This window comes from Lontra canadensis, unplaced genomic scaffold (assembly GCF_010015895.1).
Source record: "Lontra canadensis isolate GAN:19392208 unplaced genomic scaffold, GSC_riverotter_1.0 scaffold37, whole genome shotgun sequence".
Lineage (NCBI taxonomy): Eukaryota > Metazoa > Chordata > Mammalia > Carnivora > Mustelidae > Lontra > Lontra canadensis.
This window is the reverse complement of record NW_022631031.1, coordinates 15,100,000-15,116,504: the sequence shown is the minus strand read 5'-3', so window position 1 is coordinate 15,116,504 and position 16,505 is coordinate 15,100,000. Positions and strand designations below refer to the sequence as shown.

At 36.4% G+C, this 16,505-nt stretch overlaps 1 protein-coding gene across 1 annotated transcript in view; it reads right to left on the bottom strand.

Annotated features, from left to right (window-relative positions):
* UBE2W (ubiquitin conjugating enzyme E2 W) overlaps positions 1-16,505 on the bottom strand; it is a 75,679-nt gene that overhangs the window by 19,760 nt on the left and 39,414 nt on the right. The window contains exons 2-3 of the mRNA XM_032869180.1: positions 15,504-15,595; positions 7,959-8,061 (exon numbers count right to left, since the gene is read on the bottom strand). Of these exons, the coding sequence (XP_032725071.1) occupies positions 7,959-8,061; positions 15,504-15,595 (195 nt within the window). The remainder of the gene's footprint in view (positions 1-7,958; positions 8,062-15,503; positions 15,596-16,505) is intronic.

The following is a 16,505-nucleotide window of genomic DNA, read 5'->3' as shown; positions in this document are numbered from 1 at the left end:
CTAAATTTTATTTTTTATAAACATGTAGTTTATTATATATATTTGATATTCCCACAATGTGTTACAGATGTCTAGCGTGGGAGTTTACAAATCTCGCAGAACATGCATCTGCTCTGGGGTATTCTTTCAGCCACAAAATTCCATTTGACCAACAGGGTATTGTAATTAAGAATACAAACAATGCCTAAGAACTTATCCCCTGGTCACAAATACTTTTTAAAGGGTATTTCTTTTCCAGTCAGATTTCCTTTTTAAAAAGTCACATAGAATAGTGCTCTGAAAGTGCCAAAAAATGAAGAATTGCCAAGTTACCTTCTTTGGCAAAAATTAATCAGTGCATCAGCAACCACCAAGGAAAATACACAGACAGTAAAATACAAAAGTTATCACAACATGCTCTGACTAGCCAATTCACAAAGCAGAAGGAAAGCAATGAGTGCTCTTGGAGAGAACAGATTATAAACTAAATCACTTGACCTGAGAACCAAGAAGTACCCATGAATCAAAAGGAAATCAGGAGCAAGGAAAAGGGATGGAAAGCAGTAGAAGACACCTACAGCAGGAGCAGCAGACACTGATAAGCACCAAAAAGAGCCAGAAATCAAGACAGAAACAGCTCTGAAGGTTGAGGGGACTGAAATAAAAAGAAATCAGATCTCAGTAAACCTTAAAAAAAGAAAAGCAACGGAAAGGGGGAGGGGGAAGCTGGGGCTTTTTAACATGCTGCATGCTGGGTAAATACAGCCAGCCTGAAACTTTCAGCAACCAAATAGGGGAATCAATTTGCTGCACATATTATAGGTAACCCCTAGGGCCTAACCTGCCAGATACAGAATTTTAGAAGTTTGTCTAAACATAGAAAGCCTGAGTTTACATGTCAGAGATGAATTCCTGAAATAAAAGAAAAAACTTCTTTCAAAGTTTATTCATGTAAAAAGGCTGGTAAGCAGTTTCCACAGACAGTTTTGATGTAAACTCTGCAATTCTGGTTCTTTGCATGTGATGCGAAAAGTAACCAAGGCTGAACTTCTTCAAGATTGTGCTCTTAACCGTCCTCATTTATTTAACACATGGTACAATCCAAAGGAGGAAATGGGACATTTCAGTTACTTTAATACAGCCAAGCAGGTTCTGAAAGCCCAAGAGATGATTAGCTGTTTTCAAAATTAAAAAACTTTTTTGGGGGAGTCCCAAGTAGCCAATAAAACTCAGATTTAACAAGACAACTGAATACCATGAATTTGAAACGAAGGGGAATAAATAAGAACTTTGCTAATTTCTTTGTTTTTAGAATTATTTATTTTTAAAATCATTTATTCAAATTCAAACTTAGTCATATCAACAGTTAACAACCAGAGAACTGTACATACTCATAAACCAAACAATAAAATGAAACTACAGATTTTAAAGAATAAGCTGTTTTACAAAAAAAAAGCCACAATTTTAGAAAAGGATCTTAGATCTAATGCATGTGTATCACACCTGAAGTTCAAAGTCTGCATTTGAAGCAGTATTCAGATGAATCTACATTTCCAAACATCTCCTTATCAGTACGGCATTTCCAAGCTAATGCATGTGAATCATACCTGAAGTTCAAAGTCTACATTAGAAATAGCATTCAGACGAATCTAAATTTCCAAACATCTCTCTATTAGTATGGCATATTTTCAAGAGCAAGTGAGACCTAAGAAAAACTATGCCCCGTATCATAATTTTGGAGTTAAGTAAGCATATCCCACATGCAACATTAAGTTTTAAGCAAGCCAACCTCTGGGTAACTTTTGGTAACAATACAGTGTGTCTCACAAAATTACTAATTTGAGAATGAAAGTCACCAATGATGACACAAAACAGTGGATGGAGCTTAGGTAACTGTTTCTAATATGAAATTCATATTTATGAGTACACAGGATTTCCAATCAAGCTCAATACTGCATGACCCAATACTAAGATCTGACCACAAGGAAGGCATACTACTATGTTCAGACGAGTGTTCTGCAACTAATTAGAAAGTGAGACACCTAATGTGGCATCAAACTAGGTCAAAACACATATTGTAAGAATAAGCAGTATGAATAAGCTATAAAATATAAAAGCCAATATACAAAATGGATACCAGGAACAATATAAGGGAACGCTTTCTCTTATTAAAATTATAAGTAGATGGCAATACTTAATGGGCAAACTATAAAAACTGAACATGTAAGCAGAATTTGTTATGATCAGATATCTAATTATTAGTAACATATGATACAGGCAATCTAGTATAAATGGTAAATATTTGACAAAAGTAACTAGGGACTGGAGTTTTAGCATAGTTTTTAATCCAATTTTCCCCTTTCAGTCACTTAACATGTATTAGTAGCATCAATATTAATAGTTTTTTGGTTTTTTTTTTGTCTTCCATAATTACCCTTATTACCCTTATGCAATTGTACAAGTTTACAAAGTCAAAATTCCTGGATACAATGAAACTAAATTCGGGTGCCCTGGATGGTAACCATTCTCTCTCCTTTATAAGCTGTGTTCTTCTAGCCTACCAGTCTTCTCCTTTATCTTCCCTTTGCTTTACCCCCAAGGCTTCAACGAACAGGGTTCACTGTTCCCTTTCTCCTCGTCAGGTGTCCTAGATGCTAGACAATTTAAGGCAATAAAAATGGTTATTTAAGACTTTAGAAAGCTTAACCACCATCACATGAAAGAGCAAGGAAAATGACACCACAAATAAAAGGATGAGAACACTATGAAAATAGGTTCTGGATCTCTGCAATGAAGGAGTACTGAGCAACAGAACCAAAGGGTCTGGGTTAAGGGGGCATGAATAGGAAGGGAAATAAGGGTGAGGAAAAAGCAGCTACTCTTCTGCACCAGTGTTCCTAAAGCTTTGTAAACAAGGTAAGTATATTTTCAGCAGCACTTTTAGCATTGATATGGTTTCAAGAGGAAGTACAGTATCCTCTTTCCCCTAAAAAAAAAAAAAAAAAAAACTTCCTCACCTATTTCTAAAATGCCTAAAATATCTTCAACAAAAATTAGAGTTGAAAAGCTTAAAAACAAAGTATAACCAGGACATTTACAAGATAATGTGTTTCAATTTTATTGCATTCAAATGGGATGTTCTGACAGAGGAAGGGGGTTTAAAGGCCAAAGATATCTGGAAGGGAAGAGCGGCTAATTGTGAGGGAGGAAGTAGAAAGGAAAAGAAACAAAATGGTAAAGACACTAAACTTGAAGACTTCACAGTTTGGAAGGAGAGGTGACTATACCTCCCAATTCCTTTGAGATAAATCTTCAAATCCTTTACACTGCAAGACTCTCTTGGATAAGCCCCAAAACATCCTTTCTTTTTCATCTCCTGCTGTAGCCCTCCATTTATTTATATATAAAACTACATTTGCTCATAAATCTCAGGAGAAGCCATGTCTTTTCATGATTTGTTCTACTTCTGACATAAACTCTTCTTCTGCTTTAAGTCCCAGTATAAACAGGTTTCTCTTTGCCCCCTCATTCTAAACCAGTCATTGCTTTCTCTTTTGCTCCCAAAGCATATAATTTATACTTCAACTTATAGTGCATACAGTTTCACAGGCCAAAAGCTGTGGAGTCTTCCCTGACTCCTTTCTCTCGCTCATATTTCTTATCAATTCATTAGCAAATCCTGCTGGCTCAACCTTTAAAACAGGTCCAGGGCCCCTGGATGGCTCAGTTGGCTAAAGACCAGCTCTTGATTTTGGCTCAAGTCATGATCTCAGGGTCCTGGGATCCCTGGGGAGTCTGCTTGAGGACTCTCTCTCTGCCTCTTACACCCGCTTGAGCTCTCTTCCTCAAATTAATAAATCTTAAAAAAATAATAATAAAGTAAAATAAAGTAAGTCCAAAATATGGCCATCTTCCACAGCCTCCACTACTACTTTCTGGTGCAAGTCACCATCAACCCCTCACCTGGATTACTGCAAATTGTCTGGTCTCCCTGTACCCTTATACACCCAACAGTCAATGTGCCACACAGCAGTCAAATTCTACCTTTTAATTTTAGGCAGGATCGTGTCATTCCTCTGCTCAAAATATTAAAAGGTTTTTCATCCCATTCTGAGTGAAAACAAAACTCTTATACTGGGCTATACAATCCATGACGGATCCTCCAGCCCAAATTATCTCTCAGACCTATGCCCCCGATTCCCTCTCGTATACACTCCAGGGACCTGTCACATGTGCTCCGGGCTCACAGGCTTTGCATTTTCAGATTTCTGCTCCAAAGTCACCTTCTCAGTGAAACTTTCCTGATGGTTCTATCCAATGCTGCAATATCCTCAATCGCCTTTTTTCCACCATCTTCCATACTTTATGTTTTGCTTATTGTTTATTGTCTCTTTCTACAAGAATGCAAACTCCACCTAAGGAGGTTTTGTATTTGATTTTCTTCACTACTACTGCCAACACATAGTACAGGGTCTGTTCTATGACATGTGCTAGATAAATACTTACAGAGTGAATGAATCCACATCTGCCTATCCAAATACTAAACCAATTATTAAAGGCAGGCCCAACACCTTTTAATTTCTGTACTCTTTTTTGTTTCTAAAGTACAGAGCACAGTATTTGATACAGAATTCACGTATACTACGCATTAAATCAGCCAATCATTTACCTGTATCCTTGAATAGGAAAACAGAATATAATATAGAAAGACAGTATTTCCATATGGCTGATGGTAAGTGTACATTAGTAGAAAACAGTGATGGAAAAGTGCCTCATCTCTTTTCCCAATATTAAAAGGTCTTGCTGTCATTATTGTTTCTTTTAAAGCAAATGACTCAGCCAAACACCTTGTTTTAGATAGGTAGCTTTTTCACTGTAAATTGAGATACATGAAAAATTAATTACAACTAGTAGGGAAAAGAAAACCCAGCAAACTATGAAGTTTATTATGGTCTTACAGATCTAACTTACTGATACAGAAGTAATGAGTTCACAATGAGACTGGTTTATTTTAGGGTTATTTCCCCCAAATTCTACTCGTGTAAGTAGTGGTAAATTTAATACTGCTTTATTGCATAGGAAGATCAAAGAAGAATTTTCTAACAAGTGCCAATGCTGCTGGGTCTCATCAAATAAAATTTTTGGTGAATGAGGAATTTTACTGCCCTTGAGTGGTTCTAATCACTTCCTCAGAGCAATGGATCTCTGGAAAGTTTCAGTTATTGGAAAAAATCTCAAAATCTGTATGTACAACAAGGAACTAATTGCTAGACCATTACCATTATTTTATAATCATAGAGATTCTTGATTAATAAAAATTTAAAAAGTTATCAAGTATTAGTAGACTTAGAGCAGCTCTGTTATTTTCTCAATCATGGATACTAGTATACACAATTTCTGTGACATGAGAGTGATGTTAAAAAGTGATATAAAATCTATTCTAAAAGACTGGCAACAACTGCCCCAGAGCTTTCAAAGTTATCCTACTACATATTATCTTTCACTTTTAGAGATAACAATACTGTCTGGATAAATAAGCATTTTCCCCATTCTGGTACTCACCTCTAATTGGACAGTATGGAAAGGAGTAACTTGGGTTTGAGTCTTGACTATCCTAATTAGCTAGCTTTTAAACCATGAACAAGACACTTTACTTCTAAACCTTTAATTTCTTCACTTACAAGGATGAATCCCTAACCACTTCGTTAGAGCCATTACAAGATAAAATAAAAATGGAAGTTACATTAGAAAGTATAACACAAATATAACTACATAGTAGAAGGCATGGAGGTAATGTGTGGATGAAATGGTTAAGTTTGAACTTACATGAAAAGCTAAAGCGTTTTCAGACTTGACACTGCAGAAAATAAGGAAGCATTAGAGGTTTTAAGGAGGAGATAGGGATAGTTGTGGTGGTGATGGTGGCATTGTGTGTCTGTGCAAATCAATGACGCAACTGCACCTTCAAGGAAATCTAACAGCACTGTGAACAGATGGCTAGGAGCGGAAAGAACTAAAGGCTATTATGTATTAGTCCACATGATAGATAGAAACTTGGACTACAGCATTGACAGTAGGATAAGAGTGGACTGACTTAAGCACTGCAAAAGGATGTGAACAGCTGCATTTAACAGTGAGGGGAAGGGAAGAATTTCAATGCAAGCAGACAGGTGGACAATAACTCAAGAAAAAAAAATTTTTCCTTATTTTGTTACTGGAAAAGATTGAGTTTAGATGTGTTAAATTTGAGACATCTGGAGGTATTCAAGTAGTGATATCCAACAGTGGTGTGAAATTAAACCTCAGAAAGAAAAGATCTACACAGAACTGCAGATCTGGGAGTTAGCTGCTTAAGATGGTTAAAGACATTAAAGAAAGAGAGAGAAGAACAAGGGGATGCTGAATAAAGAACAGAGAGAACACCAAAATCAGAAGATTCAGAAGAGAGGCCAGAAGTCAAAATAGGGAAGGAGAAAAAAAGAATTTGAGATAAGATGACAGAATCCATTACGAACGCTCTTACAGAAATATTCAAGATGAAATTCAAATGATGCTCCATAGTTTGGTATTTGATTTAGATTTAAATACTAAAGAAAGAATTTAGAGGACACTTGATTTGGTTCATGTTTATTGAAATACTATTTTCCTCTGATGAAAAATCTGTGGGCTCCCAGAGTAAGCCTTCTCCAATATCCCCCCAGTCAACAGTTTGAAGTTGGTGAGTCACATTCTTCCTTTGTAACCCTTCAAAAAACTTAGCTGAAGTATAGAAGAACAGTTTGAAGGTGACAAGGAGATACCACTGCCTTCAAGGATTAACTATCTTAAATGATGCTGGTAAGTCAAAAGGCTACAAAATGTGAAGATCATTTCCTAGAGAAAAGGAAGATGTTTGCTTTGGTTTCTTATCATAGTCTACACATGCTTAATAGAGAGGCCTAGAGGTCATGACAATACATAACCGTAAGCTTTGTTTTATGAAAATGATAAAAATGGGTTTCCTAATCTTATTTTCTGCTTGCACAAAAACTGCAGAACTCAAGGAATCCATTTCCATTTAATTCTGTGCCTCTATTAAAACAATTTCTTGTATTTATAGCATATTACAATAAGTGACCTCCATCTCTACCCCTACACTCCTTGGTATATATTCTATTTAAAGTGGCAATGAAATGGGATTTTCCTCCAAAATAATGATTTTAGCACTTCACAAGTTTTAGGTATTTGAGAAGTTTCACTATTCAGAACCTCATTATCTAGCAGTACTACACTGAGCTGGCATTAAGTCTTATCATTTTGCCACTAGTAACTCATTTACCCATCTCACCAAGTCAGAAGTCTGGAAGTCATCCTAGAATCTCCTTTTCTCTAACTTCCAAAGATTAATCATTCACCACGGTTAAACAGATCTCAAAAAAGTTCTTCTATCACCATTATCCCTTGTCTGAGTATCAACCCATTATGTAAACTAACTGTGCCTCAAATTATAATGATCAGACTTAGGGCTTATGTTTAGATATTTAACATCTTGTAATATATTCTATCTTTATGGTACTAAAAGACTGCAAGGACAGCATGTCAATGCAAAATCAAAGAAGTGTTCCTTTCAACAAATCACTTGCCCCCCTCACAATATCATTCGATCATCTTATCTAGAAATAAGTGCCTCCAGTTATTCCAAATGCTAAGTTCTCCCACACCCTATGGGCCTGGGTTAGATTTCCAACCCCTTTTCTGCTAACATCTATTCATAAAAAACAATGTTAAGTTCTCAGAGTATAAAAGCGGCAAAGCTCTAATCTCAATAAAGTAAAATGTTCATAAAATCTTGATTATGTTACAGATAACATAAAGGAACAAATCTATTCACATAATTACAATGGATTTCTTTATAAGTTTGTGTTTAGTCAAAAGTCACTGATTTAGTGTTTTGCTATAATCTAAAAATACAATAAAATGTTAAAAAATAAGGCAGTTACCTGAGGAGAGTCAAAGGGATATCGACTACTAAACTTAAATAGAAGTTGAAATTTTTCCCCTTCATATAAGGTACCTGGTGCACCTTCCATGTCTACAATCCACCTAGAACAGGGGGGGAAAAAGAGCAAATTAAAAACTTCTGATAAAAACTGGGATGAGAAAGGGAACACTGAAGACTTCTTTATACCAAGCATTAGGATAAGAGTCATTCATGTGCAACAGCATACTTCATCCTCCCAACAATTTAAGAGTAGGTATTAACACCCTTCTCTGATGCTCACAGGTGGAGTAACTAGATCAAAATCAGACAACTGGCAAAGGACAGAGCCAAATTTTAATCCAGGTCTGAAAACACAAAATGAAAACCCAACTCAAGTGTGCTGACACCAAAGCCTGTACTCTTGCTACTTAATTTACACCACCTTATTTTTCCAAAATACTATTTTTGCAATGATTAGAAAGATTTTATAGGTAACATCAAACTAATGAACTGCCTTTCTGGTATCATTTTAGAAGCAACGGTTGAAGTAGGTATCAACAACTAGAGAATCATGGCTTGTTAGACCTATCTTTTCATCAGTATTCTAGAGACGAAACAGGAAAAAAGATAAGCTAACATCAGTCCCCTTACTTTGATGGCTATTCAAGGCTCTGTAATGCCTTTCCTTTGTCTCTCACGTTTCAGTTGTTTCCTAAAACTCAAAAGAGATTTTGAAAAAATTTTTCATTAACATATAATGTATTATTTGTTTCAGGGGTACAGGTCTGTGACGCATCAGTCTTACACAATTCACAGCACTCACCATAGCACATACATACCCTCCCCAAGGTCCATCACCCAGCCCCCTCCCCTCCAGCAACCCTCAGTTTGTTTCCTGAGATTAAGAGTCTCCTATGGTTTGTCTCCCTCTCTGTCGTTCTATCCCACTTTTCCCTCCTTCCCCATGAGCTTCTGTCTTGTCTCTCAAATTCCTCCTATCAGTGAGATCCTATGATATTTGCCTTTATCTGACTGACTTATTTCGCTTAGCATAATACCCTCTATTTCCATCCATGTTGCTGTAAATGGCAAGATTTTGTGTTTTTTGATGGCTGCATAATATTCCACATAATATCTATCTATCTATCTCACATCTTCTTTATCCATTCATCTGTTAATGGACATCTAGGCTCTTTCCATAGTTTGGCTATTGCAGACATAGCTGCTATAAACATTCGGGAGCACACGCCCCTTCTGATCACTACATTTGTATCTTTAGGGTAAATACCCAGTAGTGCAATTGCTGGATCATAGGGTAGCTTCTCTATTTTCAACCTTTTGAGGAACCTCCATAAAGTTTTCCAGAGTGGCTGCACCTGCTTGCATTCCCACCAACAGTGTTGGAGGGTTCCCCTTTCTCTGCATCCTCGCCAACACCTGTCATTTCCTGACTGGTTAATTTTAGCCATTCTAACTGGTGTGAGGTGGTATCTCACTTAGAAGAGATTTCTATAGCCTCCTTATAAGCCTACTTTGTTTCCACATAAAATAATAATGAATATACATCTATTTATAATTATAATCAATCTCTTGCTCACTTATTAGTAAGCTCTATGCCCAACATGGGGCTTGAATTCACAATACTGAGATCGAGAGTAACACGCTCTACTGACTGAGCCAGCCAAGTACCCGTATCTCTTCTCTTTTAAAAAAAAGGGGGGGGGGAGTATATTTCTCACTCTGCCCCTCCCCTGCTCATGCTCTCTCAAATAAACGATCTTAAAAATAAATTAATTAAATTAATTAATTTTAAAAAGGGGAAACTGGGACATCAGGGTGGCTCAGTTACGCATCCAACTCTCTATTTCAGCTCAGGACTAATCTCAGGATCCTGACATTGAGCCTGCATCTTAAGCCTGTTTAAGATTCTCTCTCTCTCTCTCTCCGCCACCACCCCCCAACCCTGCTGGTCATGTATGTGTTCTCTAAAAAAATAAAACAAAATTTAAAAAATAAATAAAAATTTAAAAAGGGGAGTAGAATAAGGATTATGGTGGCAAAGATGATGGGGCCATATTGAAGCAAAAGTGGACTAATCATAAGAATCCTAATTAAAGCATTGGCCAATTCCTTTCATCTTATACTTAAAATACTTAAAATACTTAAAGTACAGTATTAAGGAAGTAATATTGAGAATACAGTGTTGAGGTTCTGGTCATCACTCCACATACTATGGATTAGTATAATAAATGTGCCTGTTCTTTGAAAGCAATCAGCTAACACATACATGCCTCTAAAAGGATAGCTATTCATTTTCAAAGTACATGCTGAATACCACACATGATAATAAAAGATACAACCAAGAAGCAGTATTTTACAGTGAATTACACAGGTCTATCCCTTCGTGGTGGCCATGAGCAAGCTGAAGTAAAACTATTGTTTTACTTGTTTTAACTATTTCAATTCTAAAACACACATTTAAAACAAAAGTTCATTACAAAAGGATACTCATCTCAAAGTGTTGCAAAGATAAATGGCATTACATATGCAAAACATGTAGTACTTTCCTGACATCAGAACCAGTACACAGTAAATTAAACAAAATGCATAAGCTGCATTAAAAACAAATTAAAAACAAAAACGTGTTCTCTTAACAAACTGGGTTTTTGCTAGCCATCAAGATCCCCTTTTATCCCTGACATCTACTACGCACAATGATTATTCCAAGGAAAAATCAGAGGACTGCCTAGTGTTCTTTAAAAGTTGATTTGATTTGTTTGATTGAGTGATGAGCTAGTGAGAGCAGGAGAAAGAACAGAGGGGAAGAGAAAGGAAGGGTCTCGGGCAGCTCTGGGCTCAACCCCAATGCGGGGCTTGATCTCAGGACCTTGAGATGACTTGAGTCAAAAACCAAGGGTCCAGCGTTTTAACCAACTGAGCCACCTGGGCACCCCTCCTGGTGCCATTTCATTCTCTTTATAAGGCAAATTTTAGGACAGAGACACCTGGGTGGCTCAGTCGGTTAAGTGTCTGCCTTTGGCTCAGGTCATGATCCTAGGGTCATGGGATCAAGTCCTGAGTCAAGCTCCTTGCTCAGCAGGGAGCCTGCTTCTCCCTCTGCCTGCCTTTCCCCTTGCTTCTGTGCTGTTTCTCTCTCTGACAAGAAATAAAATCGTAAAATAAAAATTTTAGGGCGTACTGTACCATAAATTTACCTGTGATCTATCCAAACACAGCTTTTAAATAATAGCTAAGCAAATATCTTAGTAATCCTTCCAATATCTGGGTGAGACAGGTCAAAGGTGGCATATATTTTCAACATTATGCAGGATAATTTTAAATAGCTTTTTGTTAATTGAAAAAGTAATATATGTTCACTATAGAAAATTTAGAAAGGTATAAACAAACAAAAATCACCCAAATATAACCACTGTTAAAGTACTTTCAGTACATTTCATTCTAGTCATTTTATAGTTTCTTTATCAATGGAATTGATGTCCAATAGTTAAATTATGTGTACACTTGAATCAGTTGATTAAGGGTGTGACTCTTGATTTCAGCTCAGGTCACTATCTCAGGGTCATGGTCCCATGTTGGGCTCCATGCTGGGCATGGATTCTGCTTAAGATTCTTTCTCCCTCTGCCCACCTCCACTTTGCTCTCCCTAAAAAATCATAGTAAATACAAATTTTTTAAGAATAACAAAACAAATAAAAACAAATCCTGAGTGTTTATGAGTCCAATTAAGAGCACATGCCCCTGAGGATGAATAAAATGGGAGAAGTCTCAGTTCTTAACTTCCAGTGAGTAGTTATTGTTCTAGGGTTCTAATGTTTAAACAGTTATTTTTCATGCATTCATAGCTCCTAATCAAAGAAACGGACAACTATTCCCCTCCAAAGGAAAAACTAGCTCCGTTGGATAAATTACGACAGGATACACACCAATATGGCCTCTCTCAGGGATTTTCAAGGTATTATGTCTATACAAAATTTCTGCATTTCATGCTGACTACAGGCTTTAACTCAAGGGATGCCATTCCATGGTTTAACTTTGAGAAACCATTTCCCTTTTACTGACATTTAAATTGCTTCTAAATTGTCTCTAGAAATAGTAATGTTGAAATGAGTATAGTTAGTTCCAAGTTAATCTTTTTTTTTTTTTTCAAAGGCAAGCTTTATGTCCACCAACATGGGGCTTAAACTCACAACCCCGAGATCAAGAATTTCATGTTCCGGGCACCTGGGTAGCTCAGTGGGCTAAAGCCTCTGCCTTTGACTCAGGTCATGATCTCAAGGTCCTGGGATCAACCCTGCATCAGGCTCTCTGCTCAAGCAGGGAGCCTGCTTTCCCCCCTCTCCCTCTGCCTGCCTCTCTGCCTGCCTCTCTGCCTACTTGTGATCTGTCAAATAAATATATAAAATCTTAAAAAAAAAAAAAAAAAAAAGAGTTGCATGTTCTACTGAATGAGGCAACAGGCACCCCTGGGTTAATCTTTCTATGTCTCTGTTCCTTCCTTAGTTCAGCATAGGGGTTTATTTATTAGTTCAAAGGATATGATATGCTTTTTTAAAAGGTCTTAATACATGCTACCAAACTGTTTTCCAGAAAGCTGAACATGCTTTTTTTAAAAATCATCATTCTTATTCCACTTAAACATACCTTTTAAGATCTAATTTTTTAAGACCACTTTTATATCCTGGAAGACAGTCAAAGATAAAAAAAACTTCTGTGACTCACTTACAATAAATTATTTAAAAAAAAACCTGTCTGACAAACATCTCTAAAAACGACAGGTTTATTCTGCAACAAAGATACTGCAGTTTTGGTAGTTAAACAATTTGTGGTAAAACTGCTTGTCAATCTATACAAATGTTTCCATTTTTACAAATGTAAAACATTCCTTTAACCATTTATAAATCATTATATTATGTGGTTCTGAAAATGGGAAAGGCTGAAATAGGAAGCACTTGATTATTACTGATGAAAATGGAATATAATCTGTTCATTATACACAACCCCCCAAAAAAATCTTCATTTAATTATATAAAACAAATGTCATACACTCTAAATATGTTCTCCATTTTCAAATTTCACTTGATAGAAATTAAAAATCAATCAAGAGTCACAACAAGAAACAGAAGAACCTTAAATAAATATTACTAAGTAATAGAGGCCATCTGAAAGGCTACATACTGTAGGATTCCAACTATATGAGGGTCTGGGGAAGGGAAAACTACAGAGACAGACCAGATCAATGGTTGGGAGGGGTGATGAGTAGCTGGAGCACAGGCGATCTTCAGGGCAGTGAAATACTCCACATGATACCATAATGATGATACATGTCATCGGACATTCACCCAACCATACAGCACCACAAATGAATTACAATGTAAACTATAGACTTTGGGGGATTACGATGTGTCAATCACACCTCCTCAATTATAACAAATGTCCCACTCTGGTGGGGGATGTTTACAATGGGGGAGGGCTGTGCATGTGTGAGAGCAGAGGGTATGTGAGCAATCTCTGTATCTTCTACTCAATTTTGCAGGGAACCTAAAAATGCTTGAGAACCCAGAAATGTTTTAAAAAGATTGTTAAAGAGCTAGATATCCGTACTCATTTTCAAACAACAATATATCCATCCAAACATCAATAGATCCATTCTTCACATCCCTGTTTTTAAAAAGCTTGAATTCTGTCATAAGTATGGACTCAAATCTCAAAGTCAAAGCTAACTAAAACTGTTTCTCTAAAAGGATAAATATGTCCATGAATTCTGGTCACTTTTGCTCTCTGGACCTAGAATATCACTAAGTATTTGAATTATTCTTTTTGTCCTATAATTTGGTTTATTGTATGCTTTTTATCTTGTTCCCTCCTCTCTCTTTCACGTTTCTGAAAATTTTAAGGAAACGTTCCATTATTTTAAATCCCTCTCCCCACCCCCCATTTCAGAACATTTAGCCTTGTCTAACAAAACTATAAAGTCAAAGGAGTGGTAAAAATAGACTGTACTGGGTTGTGAGATCTTAGGATGATACTTTAGAAAACATTTCAGGGCAACCCTGTTGGGACCCCTCTCACTCGAGAGCTTTTTCTGTATCTTCACTTAAGAAACTTCTATCGCTTGGGAGGCCTGGGTTGCTCAGTGGTTAAGCGTCTGCCTTCGGCTCAGGTCATGATCCCAGGTTCCTGGGATTGAGCCCCACATCGAGCTCCCTGCTCAGTGGGCGGGAAGCCTGTTTCTCCCTCTCCCACTCCCCCTGCTTGTGTTCCTTCTCATTCTGTCTCAGCAAATTTAAAAAAAAAGAAAAAAGAAAACATTTCAAACTAATTGAAATGCTCATCTTTATGAGAGGACACATATGTATCTCTCTACTCTTCTTGGTTTCATATATGAAAAAAGACTTCCTTGCGCCCAAGGAAGGAGGAGAATTAGACTACTTCTGTGTCTTCCTTCTATGGTTCACTTTTTTATCCTCATGAAGTTTCTTATCTATTAAAAGAGGCTGCTGAAGAGTCTGGTATTTAGTTACCGTTCTGTACAGAGCAATTAATGCGTTCAGGGATTGGAGACACCTCTTGACTACTATTCTCTTCAAACCTCTACATGTGGTTTTGAAAAATCTGATAAACAACCTTATGCCAAACTGCTCTATTTTAGATGAAGATCATTTCATAAACAAAGTCAAACCAAAGTTTTTATAGTTTTATATAAAGTTTTATATACTGCCTCTTTTAGCAGGAAACATTTTAAAACGTTACTAATCAACTAATCAATATGGTTGGGGAAAAAAAAGGTTAACAAATCATACATCATATGCAACGTGTATGATACTATTATGTAACACAAAATGGGATATACAAACGCATAGGATAAGATCTATTTTTTTCTTAGCGAAATAAGTCAATCAGAGAAAGACAACTATCATATGATCTCCCTGATATGAGGGAGAGGAGATGCAACATGGGGGGTTAAGGGGGTAGGAGAAGAGTAAATGAAACAAGATGGGATTGGGAGGGAGACAAACCATAAGTGACTCTTAATCTCACAAAACAAACTGAGGGTTGATGGGGGGAGGGGGGTGGGGGGGTGGGGTTACGGACATTGGGGAGGGTATGTGCTATGGTGAGTGCTGTGAAGTGTGTAAACCTGGCGATTCACAGACCTGTACCCCTGGGGAGAAAAATATATTATATGTTTATAAAAAATAAAATTTAAAAAAAATCTATTTATTTACCTCTTGATGGAAGAAAGTGGTATGAAATATGAAAATTCCACATTTAAAAAATTTTTAAGATTTATTTATTTGGGAGAGAGAGTAAGGAGAGGGGCAGAGTGAGAGACAGCAAGAGAGAATCTCAAGCAGACTCCCCACTAAGCACAGAGCCCAAAGAGGGGCTTGATTTCCCGACCCTTAATCAAAATCAAGAGTTGGACACTTAACCAAATGAGCCATCCAGGTGCCCCCAAATACTACATTTTAAAAAATAAGTATATATTCATACTTTACACTAATAATAAAAGAAACAATGACTTCAAAAATTAAATACTTACTGTGTAATTGAATTCTGAACACTCTTTTCATTTAAAGTCATTCCAGGAGGTGGGTCATTTTGCAAAGCCAACAGTTCTTTCTGCAGTCGTTTCTAGAAAAGAATATCAACAGTAATTTATATTAAAAAAAAAAAAAAAGACAATATAAACATCCTTCTAGTTTCTGTCTGAAATCCTTGAGTAAATTTCCTCCAAATGCTCACATCTTTTCCTTTGCAAGAACTTTTCATCTTGTATATATCTTATATGCTTCTTCAATTTTTAATTGTTTATCCTGTAATTCACAATCAAAGTATTTCTAAATAGATTTGTAAACAATGATGCTGTAAAGTGGTTACAAAGAGCAGACCACTACCTACAAACGTCACTGTTACTCCACTGAGGTTGTAAGATCTCAGCCCAGATTATAACTGCTTAAAAGTTTCAGCAGTGTTTCCTTTACTACTTTCCAATTATAAAAAGCACACTTCTCCATCATCCTTAAAAAATGTCACTTTAGACATACAAGCTTGCAAAAAAAAAAAAAAAGCAACAAAAACAACTATACAAGTAACCATATACGCAAAAAGCCTTTTGAAAATGTTTTGAATAATTTTAATTTACAGCCCATATTTGTTTTCATTTTTAAATAGGATAACTACACACAAACTTTCAATTCCAGAATATAATGTCAGGACCTGAGATATAGTTATTTTTCTACATATTAGATGCCCCCAAATGGCTATATTTTACATTCTTGTTTACACAGTTTTTATTGCTCAACTCTTCCCATGTAATCACTAGTGGACATTCTTTCCCAGTATACAACAAAGCAACACAAAAACCACAGAAGCCCATAGCTTATGGGTTTAAAAACCAAATAACCAATGTTATTAGAATTGCATGTAACACTATAAAGACTCTTAATGAGCATCTTTTCTTGCATTAAAGTAAACAAGCATGGATATCTGTTCAGAACTCAACAATTCTCTGCTTAAAAGCTAGCCTGTAGTTTTTCTGGAC